The following is a 22,125-nucleotide window of genomic DNA, read 5'->3' as shown; positions in this document are numbered from 1 at the left end:
AATCTCGAGAAATTGTGATGGTGTGAGGAGTCATCGTAGCATCACGTCTGTTCTCATGATCCAGCTGCCCCACCCACACCTCCCATTGACCCCGCTGGTGTGTCAATGTGTCGGGTGCATTAAGGACTAGTGAATGATAAATGTGGGAGATGCCTCCCTTTGGTAATGCACCTATGAGAGGTTTCTCCTTCAGAGAACAAAATTCAGGGGGTGTCATGCTCCAGGCAATGGGCATCCTCAGCGCATGCCACAATTGAAGATATTTATTAAATTGCATATGTGAAAGGGTATATGTTGACTGAAGATCCTGGAAAGAACACATCCGGGTGCCAGATCAAACATCTTCCAGCTGGGAAATCCCTATGCTATCCCAGTGAAGAAATGTCTCCGGGCCAGCGGTTTCATGTAACCACTGCCCCCTCCACAAAGGGTATGCTGAGTAGGCTTGGAGTCCCAGCCAGAGTGTCGGAGCGCAGCAATGCCAGCTAGGAAAGACCACTCTGGTTATGTACAAAAGAGTCCTAAGGAGTCAAGCACTATATAACATCTCTAGCACACCCCCAAACCTTAAGGGAGGCCAGTTACACCCTATACGCCGGGTGTGACCACCCCCCCATTCAACCAATCATTTATAACCAGGGTCTGAGATGCTAAGCAGTAGAGGTATAGGTTAGCCATTCCCAACCTGTCATCATAAGGCGCTCTCTGAAACCTTGCATGAACCAATCGCGGCCTGGACTTGTGCCAAAGAAAAGATACAAAACTTTGCCAGGACCATCATTTTATATAGCGCAGTCCATCCCATCACGTTAAAAGGAAGGGGTTGCCATTTTTTAGGTCCACCTTCACTCTCTGTATCAGTGGGGTAAAATTAAGAGTGCATGCCATCTCAAGATAGTGTGCAACATGGATGCCTAAATAGCAGAAGCTCCGGTATGGTGTCCTGCCACTCAAAAGACTTGCATGAGGGATGGAGAGGGACCAGCACCCACATTGCATGATTAACCTGCAGGCATAGAGGACAGGGGACATCCCTGTTTGGTACCCCGCCAAATAGGGAATGGATTGGATACCACACCATTAATCTGCAGTCAGGTTGGAGTAGAGCAATTTGACATAGCACAAAAACGAGGCCCTAAACCCGCTTTCTGAAGAACTTGAACCAGGAAAGTCTAGTCGACTGTGTGAAAGGCTCGAAGTTTATTACCAACAGGGTAAAACCATTTAATTTTTAACAGGTCAAATTACCGTTGAGACTCTTCTGGCTAGTGGATTGTAGTTACTAATCATTACGTTTGTTGTAATAGTATAAGGGACTGGTTCATTCTGAAGGAACAAACCACAACTACAAATATTTATGCATCACTGCCTTTTTTGTATTATAAATGCAAATACTATTTTGGCCCTTTTTTCCTCTCACTGTGTAATCACTTGAGCACCCTTTGTGAGCATTTTGTCTTGATGATGTATATAAATATTGTTGAGGCTAATGTCATTTTGTGTTTGTTAATTCCTTGTTTCAAACAATGAATAACTTTTGTTTATCGCCCATCTCACTAGGAACGATTGTGTAGTATATTTCAGACACACACAGCACCATACTGCTGTTGAGGGATTGGTGCTGCATCCCTTCTTTAGGAAGGACAGCATGGAGAACCCCAAGGTTCACCACCAATTGATCTGAATGCTGATGCTTCAGCATATTCTAGGTTCTTAATGCAGGGAACTGGTAAGCTCAGTGTAGCACAGCTGAAGGTATATTTGTTTATTTTACATGCACACTAATATATTCATGTGGCCGGAACAAAGCCTGTTTCATCATTTTAAGTATGACACATTAAGTATATTCATTAAAAAAGCCTTCCAAGCTCAACATGTGCCAGTTATTTTCTACTTTGTGTACCAGTGATGCTTTGAAAATTGAGTCTTCTAAATTAGAGATTAGCCAGGATAATTTCTGAGACACACTGTGTATACCATCTTCAGTGGGCTTAAAGAGAAAAGTGGATGGGTGTCCAGTTTATTTAGACTATTATTTGACCTTTTCGTTTCTCTGGAAGTCTTTGTGGGATTCTCTTTTTTGTCTCCCTACCTTGTTTGGGGAGCACAATTTTGTAAGCTGTTCCTGTCTTACTGTATTTGTTCTTATCTGATAGAGACTACTAGCCGCAGATTCCTTAACATAGAATTATCCCCAGGCGTGAGACTGGATCCGGAAAATCTTTGCCACAGCACCTCTGTGCACCGGGGTAGGTAACACGCAACCCCGCCCTGACGTCGTCCGCGGACGTGACGTCAGCGAGGTCACATAAGTCCCACCCCAGCGCATTGACGTCAGCTTCCTTCTTTTCCGCGTGCAACGCGGATCCGGAGTGTGCTCCTTGGTTAGTTTTCGGGCCTCTTTAGCGCCTTGAGTTGGGAACAGTGTTCCATGCCTTTGGGCTTCAAGACGTGCGCTTCTTGTGCACGTCCGATGTCTGCGACGGACCCTCATACTACTTGCATGTGGGCGAGCACCATGACTCTACGGACTGCGAGGCTTGCCAGCATCTCAAACCGAAATCCCGGCGGGAGCGCCGGATGAAGTTGCTGTTGGCCCGCTTGTCCAGATCGGTGTTGTCGCAGCGTCCGTCTCCTACCTCGGATGGGTCCAGGGGCCGCCGTTTCCGGCTGCGGCATCGTCCTTCGCCAAGGCCCCATGGGCGTCGTTTGCCCGCATGTAAGTCTTGCAGCTTGCCACCGAGGCCCTCTCCTCCTTCGGCAGAGGGCGCCGGTCCCTCCCGGGACGTGCGTCCCCGCCCGTCGCCACCCTATCCACCGTTTCCCGGCGTGGGAGCGACGAGGGCCCAGATGAAAGCCTACGCTACAGCTCTGCAGGCTTCCTTGAGCCCTCCTCCTCCTCCTGCGATGTCCGTAGATTCATCGCCCCCGGCGCCGAAGCGTTCGGCTTCAGGTGTTCGGGGTTCCCCTCTTCGGCCCATAGCGTCCTGGCCTCGCCACAAAGCCCTGCAGGGTTCCCTGGCAACCTGGGCGTCATCCTGGACTCCTCCCTATCGATGACCAGACAAGTCAACGCTGTCTCCTCATCTTGCTTCCACAACCTCCGCATGCTCCGCAAGATCTTCAGATGGATCCCGACCGAGACCAGGAAGACTGTCACCCAGGCCCTCGTCACCAGCAGACTAGACTACGGAAACACCCTCTACGCCGGCACAACAGCCAAGCTTCTGAAAAGACTTCAGCGTATCCAGAACGCCTCCGCCCGTCTCATCCTGGACGCCCCCCGACGCAGCCACATCTCGAGCCACCTGAGAGACCTGCACTGGCTCCCTGTCAACAAGAGGATCACGTTCAGACTCCTCACCCACGCACACAAATCCCTCCACGACCTGGGCCCAAGGTACCTCAACGACCGCCTGACTTTCTACACGCCCACCCGACAGCTACGATCCGCAAACCTCGCCCTCGCCGTCGTCCCTCGCATCCAGAGAGCCACCGCCGGAGGAAGATCCTTCTCCTACCTAGCGGCCAAGACATGGAACTCCCTGCCCGTCCACCTGCGGCTGACCCAGGACCACTTCGCCTTCAGGAAACAGCTCAAGACCTGGCTGTTCGAGCAGTAGCAGACCCCCTCCCCCAAGCGCCTTGAGACCCTTCCGGGTGAGTAGTGCGCGCTATAAATTCCATGATTGATTGATTGATTAACCGGAGGTCGCCCCCAAGTCCCCCTCGGTTTTCTGGGTAGGCGGCTGTCTTCCCGGATGCTGAGCCGACGCCTCTCCGGCGTCAACAGCTTTCCTCCCCGGCCCCTGTCGGTCCTCGGCGCAGGCAGCTGCCTCGTCGGGGGTCGAGCCGGCGCCTTTTTGGCGCCGTTCATTGGCCGCTTCGGCTCCGACCCCGCCCCACTCTGAGGCGGCACGTGGTGGTGGAGGTCTACCCGGCGCCGCTGGTGGACACTTCGGTGCCGGTCGAGGGCTCATCGGTGCCAGTGGTGGACTCCCTAGCGCCATCCCGACATCGGATCATCGACTCCTCTCCGGAGGGTTGTTGTCTCCACTTCACCGGAGACTGGGCGCCTTGTCGTGGCCTTTTCTCCAGCGAATTTCAGGGCGGTTCTATGCCATCCCCACGTCCACAGCCCCCGGACCCGCTCTTTCGTTCCCTGCAGTTGTCTGTCCTGCAGGCTTCTCGGCCCTCTCCGGAGACCCCTCAGGTTCCCCACTCGTCCGTGGGCTTCCCATCCCTCAGGAGCTGGTCTTTTCTCCCTCCAGCGGGGCACGGGGACGGGCGTCTTAGTTTGCAGCCTTCGCCCACGGAGGAGTTGCTTTCCCCCCCCCCACGACGCCCTACGGAGGCGAGTGTGGCCTTTGTCCGGGCCATTTCCACGGCCACTGGCATTCTGCAGATGGGCAATCCGGTTGCCCCACTCCCTACGGACCACTTGTTAGAGGTTCTCCACCAGGGCTCTGGTGGAGGGGAGCTGCTTCTCCCATTTGAAGCGTCGCTCCATAACTCTCTTCTGGGGGCGCCCTGCCACGGGGGATCCGGTGTCTCAACCGCTCCTTCACCGCCACCATCCTGCTCCGCACGATCCACTTTTCTTTTTTCCCCACCCCTCGGCCCAGGGCTCTGTCCTGTGGGCTGCTTTTCCTTCCTTGCCTTCAGTGCTGCTTCCGCCGGCACGGGAGGCTCGTGGCTGGACTCCTGGGGACGTAACATTTACGCCTCCACCAGCGCTGCTCTGCGTGCACTCAACACTGTGTGTTGGCCAAGGCTACTTTCGATCTGTGGGATTCCGCAGAGTCCCTTCTGACTCGCGCCTCCCAAGAGGGTGCCCGTGCTGATCTGCGGGACCATGTGCGGGATGGTCGGGAGTTAGCTACTTTCATTCTCCGTTCGGCCTTGGACTTCTCTGATTCCCTCGACCGTGCTATGGCGAGTACTGTGGCCCTCCGCGGCCATGCTTGGCTGCGGGATGGTGTCTTTCCAGAGAATGTTCGGGAGCGTCTTGTGGATTTACCTTTTGATGGAACTCTGTTGTTTCACACCCACATGGACTCCGCTATTCAGAGACTCCTTGCGGGGCTCTGTCCCCTCCCCCTCCGTAAGCTCGGCCCTCTGGCGCTTTATGGGAGGTACTATCCCTCCTTTCTCCTTGGGGCCTTAGGTTTCGGTTGGCCCGCTGTGTGCGGCTTGCATGCCTTCAGGGTCTTTCAGATGGCCCCTCTATTCTTTTGGCTGCTGGTTCAGCCCTTCAGCTTGTGGTGCGTGTTTTTTTGCTGATTAAATGCAGCTGTATAGGTCCTCAGGTTGGACCCTTTGTGTCTTATTTGGCTGGTTAGTAAGCCGTCTGTGGTGTTTTCCACAGGTCTTTTTGGTTCTTGGCCTATTCTGCGGGTTTCCCTAAGAGGTGTTTCCCTGTTTTTGTTCAGGGACGATTCATACTCTAGGTGGGGTATTTGTTGGCTATTGTATAGCCCTGTTTTAAGCTAGGCGGGCGTGGATACCTTCTCAGGTTCCACGCGTTTTCCCGGCGTCCCAGTATACCGCTTGGTGCGGTCTCTCTCTCTCTTTCTCTTTGATGGTTCTATCCTTCTTCTATGAGGTTCCACCCTCTTCGCCTCTGGAACATCGGACTGACCATTGTCATGCTGATTACAGTGTCGTGTCTTGGTGTTTCCACCTAGTTCTCCGCCATTTTGGCTGGGGCCTGTCTGTCTTAGTCTTGTGCTAGCCTTGTTCTGAGCCGCTGCTTCTTAGTATTTGCCAGCTGTTTACTGCACGTGCCTGGTAGCTTTGGTTCCCCTCCATGGGACTCGCCGTGTCAGTGTGTGCTCCTGTCCCTTGTTTGTTGGAGCTTTGCGCGTCTGTGTCTTCTTTCTCACGTCTGCGCTTCTCGACTGTGGAACCGTTCCGGCCTTGTTCTCTACTTCGGGATAGACACCCATTCAGCTGTGCCCTTCGCTGTGTGTGTGTTCTCCTGGGGCAGGCTCCGCCTCTGTTCCTTCCCTGGCTTTAAAGGTGGTTATGTTCTCCCTCTGGTACTGGCGGGGTGCCTTCTGCCCATCCGGGGTCTTCTGGCGGACGCCCTTTGCTCCTCGGGTAGGCTTGTGGTATTGTGGCCTTCCCTTCTCCTTGTTCTTGCTTATTTCTGCTTGGAGGGGGCTGGGCCGTCCTTCCTGTCCCCATGACACATCCCCTGTTGGGGCCCTGTGTTCTTCCAAGCTGGTGAGGTTCTCTCGCAGACCCTCCTCCCCTCTGGGTATGGCTAGGGTATCTAGTCTACGTTAAGGAATATGCGGCTAGTAGTCTCTATCAGATGTACAAGTTACTTACCTTCGGTGACTATGTATCTGGTAGAGACGATTCTAGCCGCAGATTCCTTCACGACCCACCCTTCCTCCCCGTTCTGCGAGGACCCTTCAGCTTGGTGTTCTGCACTCGCCTCCCTTCGGGTGTCATTTATCTTCTGCGGGTGCTCTCTTTCTCTTCCTCCCTTACGGGATGCTTTGTTCTGTTTAATTGTTCCTCTCCTTCTTTTCTGGTGATTGGACGGTAGCTTTATGTGTACTGTTGTATCCCTGCACCCTGGGTCTGCCAGTGCGTGGCCTATTCATCATCTTCCCCGCAATCCTCTGGGTTGGAGTTTCTTGGCTGTGCCTCAGCCCTTAGCTTTTACAGGGGATATGACACTCCTTGATGGTGTTGTCTTGGGATGCTTGTCGTTACTCCTCTGTTCCGGACTTGTTGCCCTTCACTATTATGGATTGTGGTTGCAGACCTGTCGTCTGCCACGTCATTTTTAACATGTTTTTTCTGCCTCTAGGGAGGTTCTAGCCTTCGCTTTGCAGGGTTGCTTCTCGGAGCGGTGCTCTGCTCTGCTCTTTCCTTCTCGTGGCTTTCAGTAACACAGTGCTTGGCACTGTCCCTAATGGTGCTGTTCCTCACCATTCGCTTCTTCCGTTTTTATTTCACTGATTTTTTTCGTACACTGTTCCCATACTCTCACAGTTTTGTTTGTGATGGCTCCGCGTTGTGGTGCGGAAAAGTCCCCCGAAGAAAACTGACATCGCGCCGGGTTGGGACTTATGTGACCTCGCTGACGTCACGTCCGCAGACGACGTCAGGGCGGGGTCACGTGGTACCGCCCCCGGCGCGCAGAGGTGCTGTGGCAAAGATTTTCCGGATCCATTCTCACGCCTGGGGATAATTCTACGTTAAGGAATCTGTGGCTAGAATCGTCTCTACCAGATGCATCATTACCTTGGGACTTGCATCATCTCTGGGAGCCTGACCAGTCTAAACTCAGCTTTTTCTATCCCCAGTGGTGGTTACTCCCATGCTGCAGGCCTCTTGGTATAGTCATGGCTTTTCTACCTCACTGAACCTGTTTTCATCTTCACCCCTCTGCTGCATCTTCCTCAGCTTGATATGCTCACCAGTTCTGATAAATGCTGGCAGAAACGCCGGGTTATAACTAAGATGGCATGGTGAGCAAAAGAATGATGAGTTGGAGTGCTACCCCGTGCTTTGCCACTGGTTATACTTATTGCAAGCAGCTTCCCATCAAAGAGCATTATTGCACTTTTTTAAATATTGCTTCAGAGGTCCAGAATGTAGTAGACTTGTGCCATTGTCATCTAAGCTTTACATTACTTGCTGAGCCTTCTCAATTTAAAGAAGTAAAAGGAGAGCTTGGTCTGCTTTCTGTGAAAAAGGACGCTGTCGTAAGGACATCTCACCAATTGTTAGACTGTGTCTCTTTGTTGATGAATATGAGATGAGATTCTCACCTATTGTGCCACATATATCTCTGTCGTGTTACAGTATTTTGCATTGTGCCAAACAACCAAAGCATAATCTACTATTCTGGTGTTCCACTCCAGCACAACAAGACAGTGGTTTGATGCTCAGTCTTTAGAGTAATTTATATCTACGATTGTAAATATGCAGTTAAAATAGAAGGCAAAAAGCCATTTAATTCATCGGTATTTCAGAGACTTACATCACCTTATTATTGTGTTTAGTTTATTAAATGATCCTTTTGTTTCCATGCAAATCATTGTGGGATTGTATCTTCCTGTAAATAGGAGTGAAGAAAAGTGTTTAGTTCGAAGTGGTCTTGTTCAACTAATGGATAGGCTCTGCAGTTTGAGCAGCCAAACAGAATCCAGCTCAAATGAAAAGCAGACCAAAAAACAGAAAGTTGCAACTATGGCATGGGCAGCTTTCCAAGTTCTTGCCAATCGTTGTGTGGAATGGGAGAAGGAAGAAGGTATGAACTGCACGTATTTATTGATTTATCTTTATACTGCTTGTTGATTTCCAAAGGGTTGTGTCTGTGTGTTGTTCAGCATGAAAGGATACAGATACACCATCTCACCTTTATGAAGAATTGTTATTTTCCTACAATATTTGATGGAATCACATATGTAGGTGGAAAAGGGTCCGAACTTGTTGCATTGGGGGATTGGGGGGAGACCGTGATCAGTAGGTAGTACCACAATTGTGTAGCCAATTCAACACGTGGCATATCCACTGTGTTCAAGCACATATAATCTTTTTTTCCCTGGGAGAAAACTCCCTGAATTCCTGTGATACATGGATGGGAAGCTAGGAAACAGTAGCCTGCCTCTTCCAAACTATCATAGACATGCCATTTGATGTTATGATGGTAGACACATTTGGGAAAAAGCTCAATACACCTTGGAGAGTGTAAAGCAGAGTAGACCTTCTCTAGCTAGGCAGTCTCCTTGCTAATATTAAAAGCTCTGGGGGGGGGACAGCCTCCTCAGTGCAACAGACTTGACTGTCTTCTTGTTCCTCACTAATTATGTTTAGTCCACTTATAATGTACACTGCATAACTACAATGCTTCTTTGTGGCGTACATTAGAGGCAAGTGCAACTAGATGTCATGGTCCTCCTTTTTTATGACACCCAAAATCTCATTAATGGGTTGATGTCAATCTTTCACAATATACCCTTCTAAGGGAATGATGGTTGGTTGTCCATTGAATCTGATAGAGACTACTAGCTGCAGATTCCTTCACATAGAATTATCCCCAGGCATGAGACTGGATCCGGAAAACTTTTTGCCCAGCATCCCTGCGCGCTGGGGGGACGTCATCACGTGAATCCGCCCAGGCGTCGTCCGCGTACGTGACGTCAGCGAGGTCACATAGGTCCCATCCCGGCGCGCCTACGTCAGTTTTTTCCTTTTCCGCGTGCAACGCCGATCCGGTTTGTGCTCTGGGCCTGTTTAGGCCTTTCCCTAATGCTATTGCTGCGTTTGTGGTAACAGTGTGCGAATGCCTTCAGGCTTTAAAACTTGCACGTCTTGTGGCCGCCTCATGTCGGTGACGGATCCTCACCCCATCCGTATGTGGTGTTTGGGGGAGCACCACGACTCCACTGATTGTGAGGCGTACCAGCAGATGAAGCCGAAATCCCGGCGGGAGCGCCGGATAAACTTCTTTCGGCTCGTGTGTCCAGGTCGGCGTCGTCATCTCGCCTGGCCCCTGCGGAGGGTTCTTGGACCCGTGGCTTCCCTCGCCGACTTCGATCTTCTCCCAGGTCGCAAGAGCGCCACTCACCTCATGGTAAGTGTCGCAGTTTGTCCCCGAGGGTTGGGTTCCGGCCTGTCGGGGTCCTGGGCTCTCCGCAGGTGGTGCGGCCCGCGTGTCATCCCCTTATCCGCCGTTTCCAGGCATGGGGGCGACCAGAGCCCAGATGGAGACATATGCGGCAGTTTTGCAGGCCTCACAGGCTTCTCCTCCTTCCCCTCCTGGGACGTCAGCGGATCCCTTTCAGTGTGCGGGCCCTCCGCGGCGTCGCCGGCGGCTCTGGCCCCGGCGCGGACTGGTTCGGATCCAGGCTCGGAGGATGTGGTGCCGTTGGGGTGTGGCCCTTCGGGGGTCTCTCCTTCGGACCACGGCGCCTCTGCTTCACCGCAAACTCCCGCGGGAGTCCCTGTGGTGTCGCGGGAGGTCGCCGGGGCTCTGGTCGGACCCCCGAGCCCCTCTCGGTCCTCGAGACAGGCAGCGGCCTTGTCCGAGGCCGAGGTGATGCCGCTACGGCGCCGGCTGCTGCTGGCCCTGGCGACGTCACAGGGGTCTGAGGAGGGCCCATCTCACCCTGTCACAGGTTGCGGCTGGCAGGGGACTCCTCGTCCCTCCCCGGGCCCTTCTCGTCCCTCCACGCAGGCGGTTGCCTTGGAAGTCAGGTCGGCGCCGTTCCGGCACCGCCCCTTCGCCACCCCGGCTCCGGCCCAGCTCCGGTCTCCTGCGCCGTGTGCTGTGTCAGAAGTCACCCCGGCTGGCACGCCTCACAATCAGTGGAGTCGCCTCCGTAGGGCCCCGTGGAGGGGAAAGCAGCTCCTCGTTAGGTGACGGCTGCAAGCTAAGGCGGCCATCCCCCAAACCAACCGGAGGAAGGAAGGGCCAAGGCCGGAAGGAAGGAAGAGGGACCGAGGAGTGGGGGACCTGCGGCTCCTCTGGTGAAGAGCGTGGTCGTGGAGACGGCGAGGAGCCGCCTGTAGACGACGTCGGGGAAAAAAGCCACGACTCGGCGGCCCGTCTCCGGCGAGGATGACACCAGCTTTCGCCTGCGCTGTTTCCACGGCTGTGGGAATTTTGCGCATGGGTGATCCAGCTACCCATTTCCCCGCAGATCATCTTCTGGAGGTTATCCATCAGGGCTCTGGTGGTAGGGAACTGTTGCTTCCCTTCGAGGGTTCACTCCATTCTTCTCTCTTGGGGACTTGGGGCCATCCTGCCACGGGAGACCCGGTGCCCCAGCACCTTCTGCACCGCCACCATCCGGCACCGCGTGATCCGGTGTGCCTTTCTCTTCACCCTTCGACCAGAGGCCCTCTTTTGCAGTCTGCTTTTCCTGCTTTGCCGCTGCTGTTGTCTCCCCTATCACGGGAGGCCCGCTGGCTGGACTCCTGGGCGCGCAATTTGTTGCCTTGACCAGTGCGGCTCCGCGGGCCCTTAACACACAGTGTGTTTTGGCTAGGGCCACTTCTTGCTTGTGGGACTCCGCGGAGTCCCTTATGTCTGCCGCTTCTCAGGAGGGTGCCTGTGTGGATTTGAGACACCATGTCTTGGATGGTCGGGAGCTGGCGGCGTTTATCCTTCGCTCCGCTCTGGACATCTCAGAGGTGCTGGGTCGTGCCATGTCTTCTTCGGTTGCCCTTCATCACCATGCCTGGCTTCGGGACTGTGTGTTCCTGGAGAATGTTCGAGAGCGGCTGGTGGACCTTCCCTTCGATGGTGCTCTTTTGTTCCGTGGCCCTGCGGACTCAGCCATCCAGAGGTTCTTGGCGGGGTTTCGCCCTCCTCCTCCTCCTCTCCCTCCTCATACTCCTCCTCCTCATCCTCCCCCTCCTTCTTCTCCTCCTCAGTGACCTGCGTGTTGATCTGGTTCTTGTAGCTGTTCTTCCGTTGGGGCGGGTCGCCCCGGTTGTCTGTTCTGTGTGCTTCATGGCCACTCGAGTCCTCCTTGCTGAGGCTGTGGTTCTTTTGGTTGCTGGCCAGCCCTTTTTGACTGTGTGTTTTTCCTTTGGGTTTTTTACACCACGCTAGGCCTGAGTTTGGGCCTTCTGCATTTCCCCTGGCTGCTTGATAGACCTTCTGCGGGGTTTTTTGCCACAGGTCTTTTTTGTTGTCCTCTGCTGCGGAAGTTTCCTCCTAGGAGGTTCCCATGTCTTGGGATATGACATGCCCTATGTGGGGCAGGGTTGGCTGTTATAAAGCCCTGGTATGTGCTGGGGAGTTGTGGTCACCTGCGGGCTTCTGCTCTTCATGGCGTTATGGTATGTTGCGGATGCAACCTTCTTCTTCACCTTTTTGGTTTGAGTGTTTAGTTCTGTGGTGTCCCTGGCGTCTGGCAGAGCTTGCCAGTGCCGCCCCCTTGTTATTTCTGCACCATTGTGCCTTCTTGGGGCTTTAGTGGGACTGTCATCCTGCCTTCTCCGCTGCTTCCAGTAGGCCTTGCACTCGGTTCTACCTCTTCTCCCTGCGGGGGGGGGGGGGGTGGTGTGGTGGTCCCTGCCTTCTGGACCCTCTTGCGGGCGCAGTTTGTTCCTGCGGGACGTTGGACGATTCTTCCTGGGTGACCTTGAGTTCCCCTTTTCGGCTTCCGCCTGCTTCTTGCTGCCGGCGCCATCCTGTCTGGACTTGCCTTTGCTCTGCCTCTTCTCCTTGGAGTCTCTAGGTTGCTCTTCTCCTTCGGTGCTCCTTTCCTTGCCTTGGGCGCAGGTTTTGTTGCCTTACGTGGGCGTGGGATGTTTGGCCTCTTGGCGCCTTGCCTTGTTTCCTCTGCTGAGTGAGGACAGGCTATTTTCTTCTCTTCTTTTCCCGAACCACCACCACCCCCCCTCCTTTGGGGTTGGTGGCCTCCTGCTGGCGGGGGGGGGTTTCCCTTTGCCTGGGGGACGGGGCTCCTCGTCCTGTTTTCAGACTCGGCCCCCGTGCGGTCCTCTGTTATGCCCAGGTGGGAGGGGTCCTCTCGCAGACCCTCCTTCCCCTTGGGTATGGCTAGGGTATCTATTCTACGTGAAGGAATCTGCGGCTAGTAGTCTCTATCAGATGTACGAGTTACTTACCTTCAGTAACGATGTATCTGGTAGAGACGATTCTAGCCGCAGATTCCTTCACGGCCCACCCTTCATCCCCATTCCGCGAGGGCCTGTGATTTGGTCTTTTGCACTCGCTTCCCTGTGGGTGGCTGTGACTTCTATGAGTGCATTCTTTCCCTCTTTCTGTCAGGCTGTCCCTTTTTCCTCCCCGTTGTCACATGGGAGGATAGGTTTGTTGGTACTTCCGGCTCTTTGCGATCCTTGAGTTTGGGGCCTTTTGGCTGTGCCTCTGCCCTTGTTCCTGATGGGGGTTGTCGCGATCTGTGATGGGGATGTCTTGGAGTTTTGTCGTTTCCTGTGTGTCCCCGACTGGTTCCCCTTCCTTGTCTTTGGTTGGGGTTGTAGTCTTGTTGCATGTTATCGTGCCATTTTTACATATGTCCCTTGTCTCCCGGGGGGGCTGTCTCTGTACTGGCAGGACTGCTGCTCTGTTCTTTATTCTTTCCCTGCCTTTGGGTACTGCAGTGGCGGGCACTGCTCTTTATGGTGTTGTTCCTCACCATCCTTTTTTCTGCTCTTTTGCACACTGTTCCTATACGCTCGCAGTTTTGTCTGCTGACTCCGCGTTGTGGTGCGGAAAAGTTCTCCGAAGAAAACTGACGTAGCCGCTCCGGGGTGGGACTTATGTGACCTCACTGACGTCACGTACGCTGACATCGCCTGGGCGGAGTCATGGGATGTCGTCTCCCCGGCCTGCAGGGATGCTGGGTGAAAAGTTTTCCGGATCCAGTCTCACGCCTGGGTATATTTCTACGTGAAGGAATCTGTGGTTAGAATCGTCTCTACCAGATACATCGTTAACTAAGGTAAGTAACTCGTACAATATACGCATATTTTATTGGGCTAATGTCCTCCATTCAAGGTACCGCTTCCTATTCTTTAGATAATATTCTTTTCCCCTCCCTCAACATAGATGTCTTGATGAGCAGGTGTAAAGCTGTTTGCAGTAGAGACTGTGGATAGATACCCACTGTAGATGAATGTGATTTTTATGGCTGATATAGTTTGGTGCTCCAGATAGGAGATGGCCTTTCAGGTTTTGATTTTGTGCTTCCTCTATAATTTTTTCAAGACGCAAAACTTCAAAACGATCAAACTGCAGCATGTATGTAACAAGACCGGCTACTATTTTGACCTCCAGCATGCCGCCTTTTACATGCCTGTCAGATTCACGTAGTTTGAGGTTCAGGGCCGGTAGGGAGAGAGAAGTTTCTGTTTGAAGCACTTCAGTTGGACCGCAAATTGATCATTTGAGTGTCAAAGAGATAGCATTATTGGCTATTCATTTGCGCAGGAAAGAAAGCCATGTATTCCCCCTACCTTGAAGATTGACTTTATAAAAGCAGATTCTCTGGAGCTTGCCTCATAGATCCTCACAATGACCTACACCCTCCTTCAGTCGGACCACTGGGAATATTTCTATTGGCGGGAACAAGCCTTATATCATCCTCCCAGTGCCTGGAAGGTAGGTTTACTAGGACTGTTACCAGCAGAAGCAAAAGTTAAATGTGAGAACCGTTACACTGTCACACCCTAAACATAGAGACCTCATAAGTTATATAAAATGAAGTATTTTTCTGATTTGGTCTACCACATCAAAATGCCTTCATGGGTAGATGAGGAAGATGTTGGTCAGTGCTCTGTAGAGAGTGGAGATAGATTGTGTCAGTGACCTTTTAGCAGATATGCATTTCAGAGCTACCAGTTCTAAACGTGTCTTGTATGCTCAGGTGCCTCAGTTGAAAGTTAGGCACTTTCTGTGAAACCTAGCTTGAAAAATTATTCATAATTCCATCGGAGTAGGCTGCAGAGGCTAATGCTCCAGACACCCCTTTAATGGACCAACCTTATCCAGCAGTATAGGGTGTTTCAGATAGATAGCAAGAGGTATATGAACCTTGTGGCAGTACAAAGCCCCAATATGTTTCCCAAGTCACCCGGCATTGCTCTTGCTCGAAGGTGAACTTCTGTTCCTGGGACTGGTTCCCCAACTATTTTAGGGCCAGTGTCAACTATACCTCCATTGTCTAATGGCCTATTTGGTGTGGACCTAATGCACCATCACATCTAATCCTATATCCGACCCTCCTTGCTGTGCTTAGCCTTTTATGGGTTTTTTTTACGCAATTGTTAATGTTAAGTTTATGCTTGGAGTTTTCAGCACATTTGCTCTGATTAGTGTTCTGCACTAGAAGAGAAATATTTCTCCCCACTTTGTTTCTCGGCTCATACGTGTAGAATATGACAGCACACTGTAACGAACCGGGCTCCATGCCGGTGTATCACCCTCTCTCTAACTTTTTAGCTTTTGGACCACTTGGTTTTTGAACTGCTGCTTTCAGAGTCTCCTTAACTACTCTTAAAATGGTTTGGAGTGCATATTGCTAGTACCCACTTTCTAAAATATGGTCCGGTGTAGGGTAACAGGTTAAGATGCTATGTGCTAGTTACATGTGATCACGTGCACACAAGTGTGCACCCATGTATGCACTAAGAGAGTGGAACTACTGTCTGGTATCTGCAATGTGTAATCATATTTAGTCTTTCGCACATGAGTCCCTTCATAAATCCAAGAATAAATAACCCCATCTTTTTTTATTTTATGAGACTGTAGTGCTTAAAGGTATTACCCTGTAGCTAAAAGCTGATTTTTTTTTTTTTAGCATTGATTCAAACTAGATTAGAGTTGAGTGTCTTTCTATAGGTAAACAAAGTTTCTGAGTGCAAATATATTAATTTGGCCCTATTTGCACTCCTTCACTTTAAGTTTTGGTCATATTTCTCTGAGTCTATCCCTTAATTATATTTGGGCTTTGAAGAACCCCATCTGAAAGAGACAATTAGTTATGGATTCCTCACCTCACCTTAGAATTAGAATGTAATGTAATGTATGTAGTAATGTAATTTGTATTTATAGAGCGTGTTATCACCAACCAGAGTGTGTGCCTAGTCATGTGGTGGGTGAAAGATAGAGGTTACATGATGCACCATGCTTCTGAGAAGAGTACTGTTTTCAACTTTTTCCTAAAGAGGAGGAGGTTTCCTTCCTTCCGTAGGTCACCCGGCAGACTATTCCACACCTGGGGGATGGAGGAGGCGAAAGCTCTGCCTCCGATGGTAGACCGGTTGAAACGGGGGCAGACTAACCGATTGGTCTCTGCTGAGCGGAGCATCCTATTAGGAACATACAGGGCTAGGCGGTCTTTAATATACTTAGGTGTTCGGCCATACAAAGATTTGTGGACAATACAGCCTTTGAACTTGATTCTCTGTTTGACCGGCAGCCAGTGAAGCTTGTGTAGCAGGGGGAGGCGTGGGCTTGCCTTGGCAGTCTGTGAATGAGTCTAGCTGCATCCTTCATGACAACCTGCAGTCTGGCCAAGAGTTGCTGCGGGAGGCAGATATAAAGGGCGTTGCCATAATCTAGACGCAACAGTATTAGTGCCGTGAATGCCAGTCTGAGGGTAGATGAGGTAAGAAGGGGGGCCAGTTTGCGCAGTTGTCTCCACAGGCCCACGCAGGTGCCCACTACTGTCGACACCTGCTGAATCATGGATAGTTTGGCATCAATATTGATGCCCATGCTTTTTACCACCTCAGCTGGTTCCGGGAAGGAGCCAAGTTCTTGTGGCCAAAAAAGAGAATTCCAAGGGTTTGCCTCTGTGGTGACAGCTAGGACCTCTGTCTTGTCAGGGTTGATTTTAAGATGGTTAGCCGACATCCAGTTGATAGTGAATTTTAAAATGTTTTTCATCCTAGAGTAGGCTGTCGGTGAACTATCAATCTGGATGATGATCTGGTTGTCATCCGCATAGTTGTAGATCCGGCACTCCATCTGGTTTAAGGCAGATATCAAAGGTTGAAGGTAAGCATTAAAAAGAAGGGGTGAAAGTGCCGATACCTGGGGTACCCCACATGAGAGAGAGCCTGACCTGGATACCAGGTCAGATAGTTGGATTTTTTGTGAGCGATCTTTTAGGAAGGAGGTAATCCAGGCCAGGGCCGTGCCCTGGATTCCTAGATCCGAAATCCGCGACAAAAGTTGGTCATGATTGACCAGGGCACATGGCATTTTCTTATCTGACCTCAATCTCAGTTCATCCAACACGGATAGCATGACCAGTTCCGTGCTGTGGTTGGCTCTGAACCCTGCCTGGTTTGCTTCCAAAAAGTTATTGTCTTCTAGATGGCGTACGAGGGTGAGCAGTACGTGCTGTTCCAGTACTTTTGCCAGAAATGGCAGCTGTGATATTGGCCTAAAGTTTTTAAAATTCTTGACATCTGCCCCCGGCTTCTTTAAGAGCGGAATAACACGGGCCTCCTTGAAATTAACTGGGACCCGCCCAGATTCCAAGGACCAGTTGAGAAGTGAGAGCACCTCACCAGCTATTCCCTGGAAGGCAATCTTGAAGATCTTGGGTGGGCAGGGATCAGCCGGTGAGCCAGATTTCACACGACCAACTAGGATTGCCAAGGACTCCATGGTGAGTAGTGGTAACGTGCATAAAGGGCTGGTAAAAGAGGGAGGTGAAAAAGTCTGTCCTGCGAGGTGTGGTAGGATAGAGGTTGCCTGGATTACTGTGAGGAGGTCGTCTATTTTCTTCGTAAAGAAGACCTGGAATTTTTGGCAGTCCTCTTGACAGAAAGACCCTTATTTTTCCTCAATTCATTCAAGATTTGAAAAATCTCCTTCTGGGGATTTGTTGCCGCCGCAATTCTACCTTCGTAGAACTCTGCCTTCCTGGACAGAATGACTTTTTTATAGGCGGCAGACCTTGCCACGTATTCTGCCCGGGCACAGGAATCATACTCTTTCCGCCAGGCTCTTTCGTACTGGCGTAGGGTTAGTTTCATCTCCCTAAGAGCATCATTGAACCAGGGAGCCCCTTTGCATTTATCCTTAATTCTTTTCCTGCGGGCGGGGCGACCCTGTCTATGGCGCTCCTGAGCTTTGTCAATAGAAAGGCGCTATCGGCATCCAGGTCGCCAGTGGGGGTTGATAATGTGGCAGCATGTATAAGAGTTGAAAATAAGGTGTCGGCGTTGATTGAGTTCCAGCTCCGTAGTACTTTCCACTTTGGAGGCGAAGGTGCCCTTAAGTTGATCAGGGGGAGTCGGCTACAGATTAGATAGTGGTCTGACCAGGCTCAGGGGGTGATGACTAAGGGCCAAATCAGCGGGTGTGATGACCACACCAAGTCTAAAGTGTGGCCCTTTACATGCGTTGGCCCTGCCACTAGTTGGTGGAGTTCTAGTGAGGTCAGCGCCTCTTCAAGCTGTTTTGCCTGGCTGTCTTTAGGTGAGAGCACCCGGTGGAAATTAAAATCCCCCATCACCAACAGCCCTAAGTATCTAGAACGGAGGTCATGGACTAGTTCCAAAAAGGCTACTATAAACCTGGGCGACGTATGTGGTGGGCGGTATACAGTCAGAATTACCAGGCAGTCCGTTGGGGAACTGAACTTAACCCCTAGTACATCCGCCCCAACGATACTTTCTGTGCAGAGTGTTTCTGCTTTCAGAAGATTGTTGTAGAGGATTGCAACTCCCCCCCTCCCCCTCCCCCCCCCCCCCACCCCACCCCCCACTCTGGAACTACCCTGCCTGTTCTGTTGTAGAGCCGCGAAATTTGAAGGAAGCGCGGCTAACAGGTCCGGGTTAGAGGAATGACCTCTGCGCGCCGATAGGTTGCGTCGGTTGACTCTGCGTTTGTTGTTGGCGTCGTGGTTGCCTGAATGACGTTGCAGTACCTACTTAGACGCCACCCTCAGCTGGCGCACCCTCGAGCCCCGCCGATTCAGTTGGGGGCTCTGGGGCTTCAGCTTCAGCTTCAGCTCCGGCGCCGCAGGACCCCCAAGGATCCAGGCCTGGATCCAGATCAGCCCCAGCCAACCTCGTGACACATCCTCCGATGATGAATCCAGTGATGACCCCCCGCCACCTCCGACGCCGGTTGTGTCCCAAGCCAGCGTTTTTCCCGGCCTCCCCCTCGATGAGGACACGGAGTCAGACCGACATCGCCCGACATCAGGCCCGTCGCCGACCGGTACTTTTGTACCCCTGTTCTCCCCTGATGTTTCCTATCACCCTGAGTGGCTACCAGGAGAGGGTGAGGACGACTGGGAGGGGTCTGTGGACCCTGTTACAGACCAGTTGGCGGATCCGAACTGGAGAGAGGAGTTGGGTGACGCCAGTGGTCTGGACTCCTCTCCAGACCATGGCATGCTTTCTCCCCCTACTGTGGCTACGGAAGAGGGTGCATCTTACACAGTGGTTGCGTAGGGCAGCAGATGCCTTAAACCATGAGCTTCCTACTGTAGTGGTCAGGACTAACCTCCTGACTGAGGTGCTTCAGCCGGCATTGGCCTCTTCGTAGCACTTGCTGCCGTTCAATGAGACCCTTACGAACATCATTTTTGGGCACTTGGTCCAAGCCCAACACATGGGCTCCTGTGGACAGGATGATTGCCCGACACCACCGCCTAGTCCCAGGCGACCCCATTTTCTTCTCTTACCATCCTACCCCTGAGAGCTCGGTAGTCCAAGCCTCAACGTCCAAAGGTGCATTCCCTAACGCACCACCTGATAGGGAATCCAAGAAGCTAGACCACCTTGGGACGAAGATGTTCTCTTTCTTCAGCTTGGGACTGCGTTTGGTTGATACCACATGTCTATTGGGTCATTACTCCCACTCGGTGTGGGACACGGTTGCGCAGGTGCTGCCACAGTGCCCATAGGAGGCCAGGCTGTGCTCTCCCATGCTGCTGCTGAAGAGAGAGACACAGCGAATTTCGCCATCCGGTGTGGGCTGGACACCGCCGACTCACTGGGCAGGACGATTTCAACGTCAGTAGCACTGAGACGCTACGCCTGGTTAAGGTCCACTGGCTCTTCGGGTGATGTACAAGCAACGCTTTTGTACATACCCTTTGATGGCCTTCGCCTCTTTGGCGACAAGGCAGACAACGCGCTCGAGCGCTTTAAGGATTCTAGGGCTATGGCCAGATCCTTAGGCCCGCTTCCACTTCCCTCCCATCGCAGTCTGCTTTTCGCCCCTTTTGTGGCTACGGAAGGGGTGCCCCGTCATGTCTGCCCAAAGCCACATGCCTTCGCAAGCTGTCCAGCCTCTGTGCGGCCGGGGATGTGGATCCCACCACTGTGGGTCGGGGGCCGGCAGGAGTGCCAGACCACCAGCACCCCCTCTGCAGCAGCCTCCTAGTCCGACCTTTCTGGGGAATCAATCGCCAGTGGGTGGCAGGATTCGCCATCACCTCCCCCACTGGCTCAACATCACTTAAGAGAGGTGGGTTTTGCAGATAGTCTGAAGGGGCTACTCCCTCCCCTTCAAGACTACCCCTCCATCCATGCCACCTCAATTCCATCGCATGACGGAAGATCACCTGGCCCTTCTTAGGAAGTTATGGCTCTCTTGGCCAAGGGAGCCATTCAGCGCGTTCCTGCCCCAGGAGTAGGTCGTGGTTGTTATTCCCACTACTTTCTGCCACCCAAGAAGGACAAGGGCCTGGGTCCTATCTTGGTTCTCAAGAACATCAACCGCTTCGCGAAGGAGAAGTTCAAGATGTTGACACTGGCTCTGTTCCTGTCTGCTCTCGACCCTGGAGACTGTATGGTAGCGTTGGACTTGCAGGACGCTTATATTCAAATCCCCGTCCGGCCGGCCCACCGGCGTTACCTTCGGTTCACGGTAGGCCACGAGCACTTTCAATTTACTGTGCTACCCTTTGGCCTTACCAGCGCCATTCGGGTGTTCACAAAAGTGATGGCGGTGGTCGCAGCTCGTCTGCGCAGATCAGGGGTTCCGGTCTTCCCCTATCTCGAAGACTGGCTGTTGAAGGCAGGCTCGCCCCAGGCTGTCGTCTCCCACCTCCAGACTACGACCGACCGCCTGTATTCGCTGGGGTTCACCATCAATGTGCTGAAGTCGCACATGATTCCCTCTCAGAAGCTCCTTTTCATCGGAGCGGTTCTGGACACAGCGCAGTTTCGGGCTTATCCTCCCGAAGAGCGAGTCCGGGATATTTGGGCTATGTTTCCAATTTTTCAGCCTCTATCCCGGGTTTCGGTCAGAATGACCCTGAGGCTACTGGGCTTCATGGCCTCCTGCATCCTGCTGGTGGACTATGCCAGGTGGCATATGCGGGCTCTGCAGTGGGACCTGAAGTTCCAGTGGGCACAGCATCTGGGGGATCTTTCTGCTGACATCCAGATCTCGTAGGGCACTGCACGCCAATTGCAGTGATGGCTAACGAACCAGGATTGGGTCAACGGCAGATCCCTCTCCCTTCCCCAACCAGAGTTCACAGTGGTGATGGATGCATCACTGCTGGGGTGGGGCGGCCACATGGGAGAGGCGGAGATCAGAGGTCTCTGGTCTCTGGCAGAGTCCTGGCTCCACATCAACCTTCTGGAGCTTCGAGCGATTTGTCTTGCACTAAAGGCATTCCTTCCCTCTATCCGGGGAAGAATAGTACAGGTGTTCATGCAAAACACCACCACCGTGTGGTACTGCAAGAAAGGGGTGGGGTCGTGGACCCTATGTCAAGAGGCTCTCCGCCTTTGGACATGGCTGGAACATCAGGGCATATCCCTGGTGGTTCAACACCTGGCAGGTTCTCTGAACTCCAGGGCCGACTAACTTAGCCGCAGGTGCATGATGGATCACGAATGGCGTCTTCACTCGGAGGTTGTGCAAGGTCTCTTTCAGCAGAGGGGAGAGCCTTGGTTAGATCTTTTCGCCACCGAAGAGAACGCGCAATGTCAGCAGTTCAGCGTGTTGGAATTTCCAAGTCGGCACTCGCTAGGCGGCGGTTTTCTTCACGAGTGGAGTTGCGGTTTTCTATACGCCTTTCCGCCTATACCACTTCTGCCCAGCGTGCTGAAAAAGATCAAGCGCGACCGGGCCCAAGTCATCCTTTTGGCTCCTGATTGGGGACAAAGAGTCTGGTATCCTGAGCTTTTGCACATGGCCATCGATCCTCAAATCAGACTGCCTCTTTGGTAGGACCTTCTGTCGCAGCAGCAGGGGACGGTCCTCCACCCGAACCTGTCCAGTCTCCACCTCCTTGCGTGGGGATTGAGCGTCGACAGTTGATGGCTTTCGACCTTCCTCCCAAAGTCTGTAATGTTATCTTGGCACCCAGGTGTCCCTCCACCAAAACGGTATACGCCTGTAGATGGAATAGATTTGTGGCATGGCGGCGCAGCAAAGGATGTGGATCTCCTTTCTGCACCCCTTTCAGAGGTTCTCCTCTTCATTCTTTCTTTAGCCCAACAGTACTCTATTCTGGGCACTCTCAAAGGCTATCTTTCAGCCATTTCGGCCTTCCTTCAGCTGCCTGACCAGCCTTCTCTTTTCAAGTCCCCTATTGTAAATCGCTTTCTTAAGGGCTTTACTCGTGTGTTTCCTCCAAGTCCTTTTGTGATGCCCCAGTGGGACTTGAACCTGGTTCTTACTTAACTGAT

General features: G+C 52.4%; 1 protein-coding gene across 2 annotated transcripts in view; it reads left to right on the top strand.

Moving 5' to 3' along the window:
• HECTD4 (HECT domain E3 ubiquitin protein ligase 4) overlaps positions 1-22,125 on the top strand; it is a 2,430,065-nt gene that overhangs the window by 645,739 nt on the left and 1,762,201 nt on the right. For both annotated transcript variants that reach the window (XM_085634374.1, XM_085634373.1), the window contains exon 36: positions 8,091-8,275. In XM_085634374.1, coding sequence (XP_085490500.1) covers positions 8,091-8,275 — 185 coding nt within the window. The remainder of the gene's footprint in view (positions 1-8,090; positions 8,276-22,125) is intronic.

This window comes from Triturus cristatus, chromosome 11 (assembly GCF_964204655.1).
Source record: "Triturus cristatus chromosome 11, aTriCri1.1, whole genome shotgun sequence".
Taxonomy (NCBI): domain Eukaryota; kingdom Metazoa; phylum Chordata; class Amphibia; order Caudata; family Salamandridae; genus Triturus; species Triturus cristatus.
Note: the sequence above shows the minus strand (reverse complement) of the source record. Positions and strands in the feature narration are given on the sequence as shown.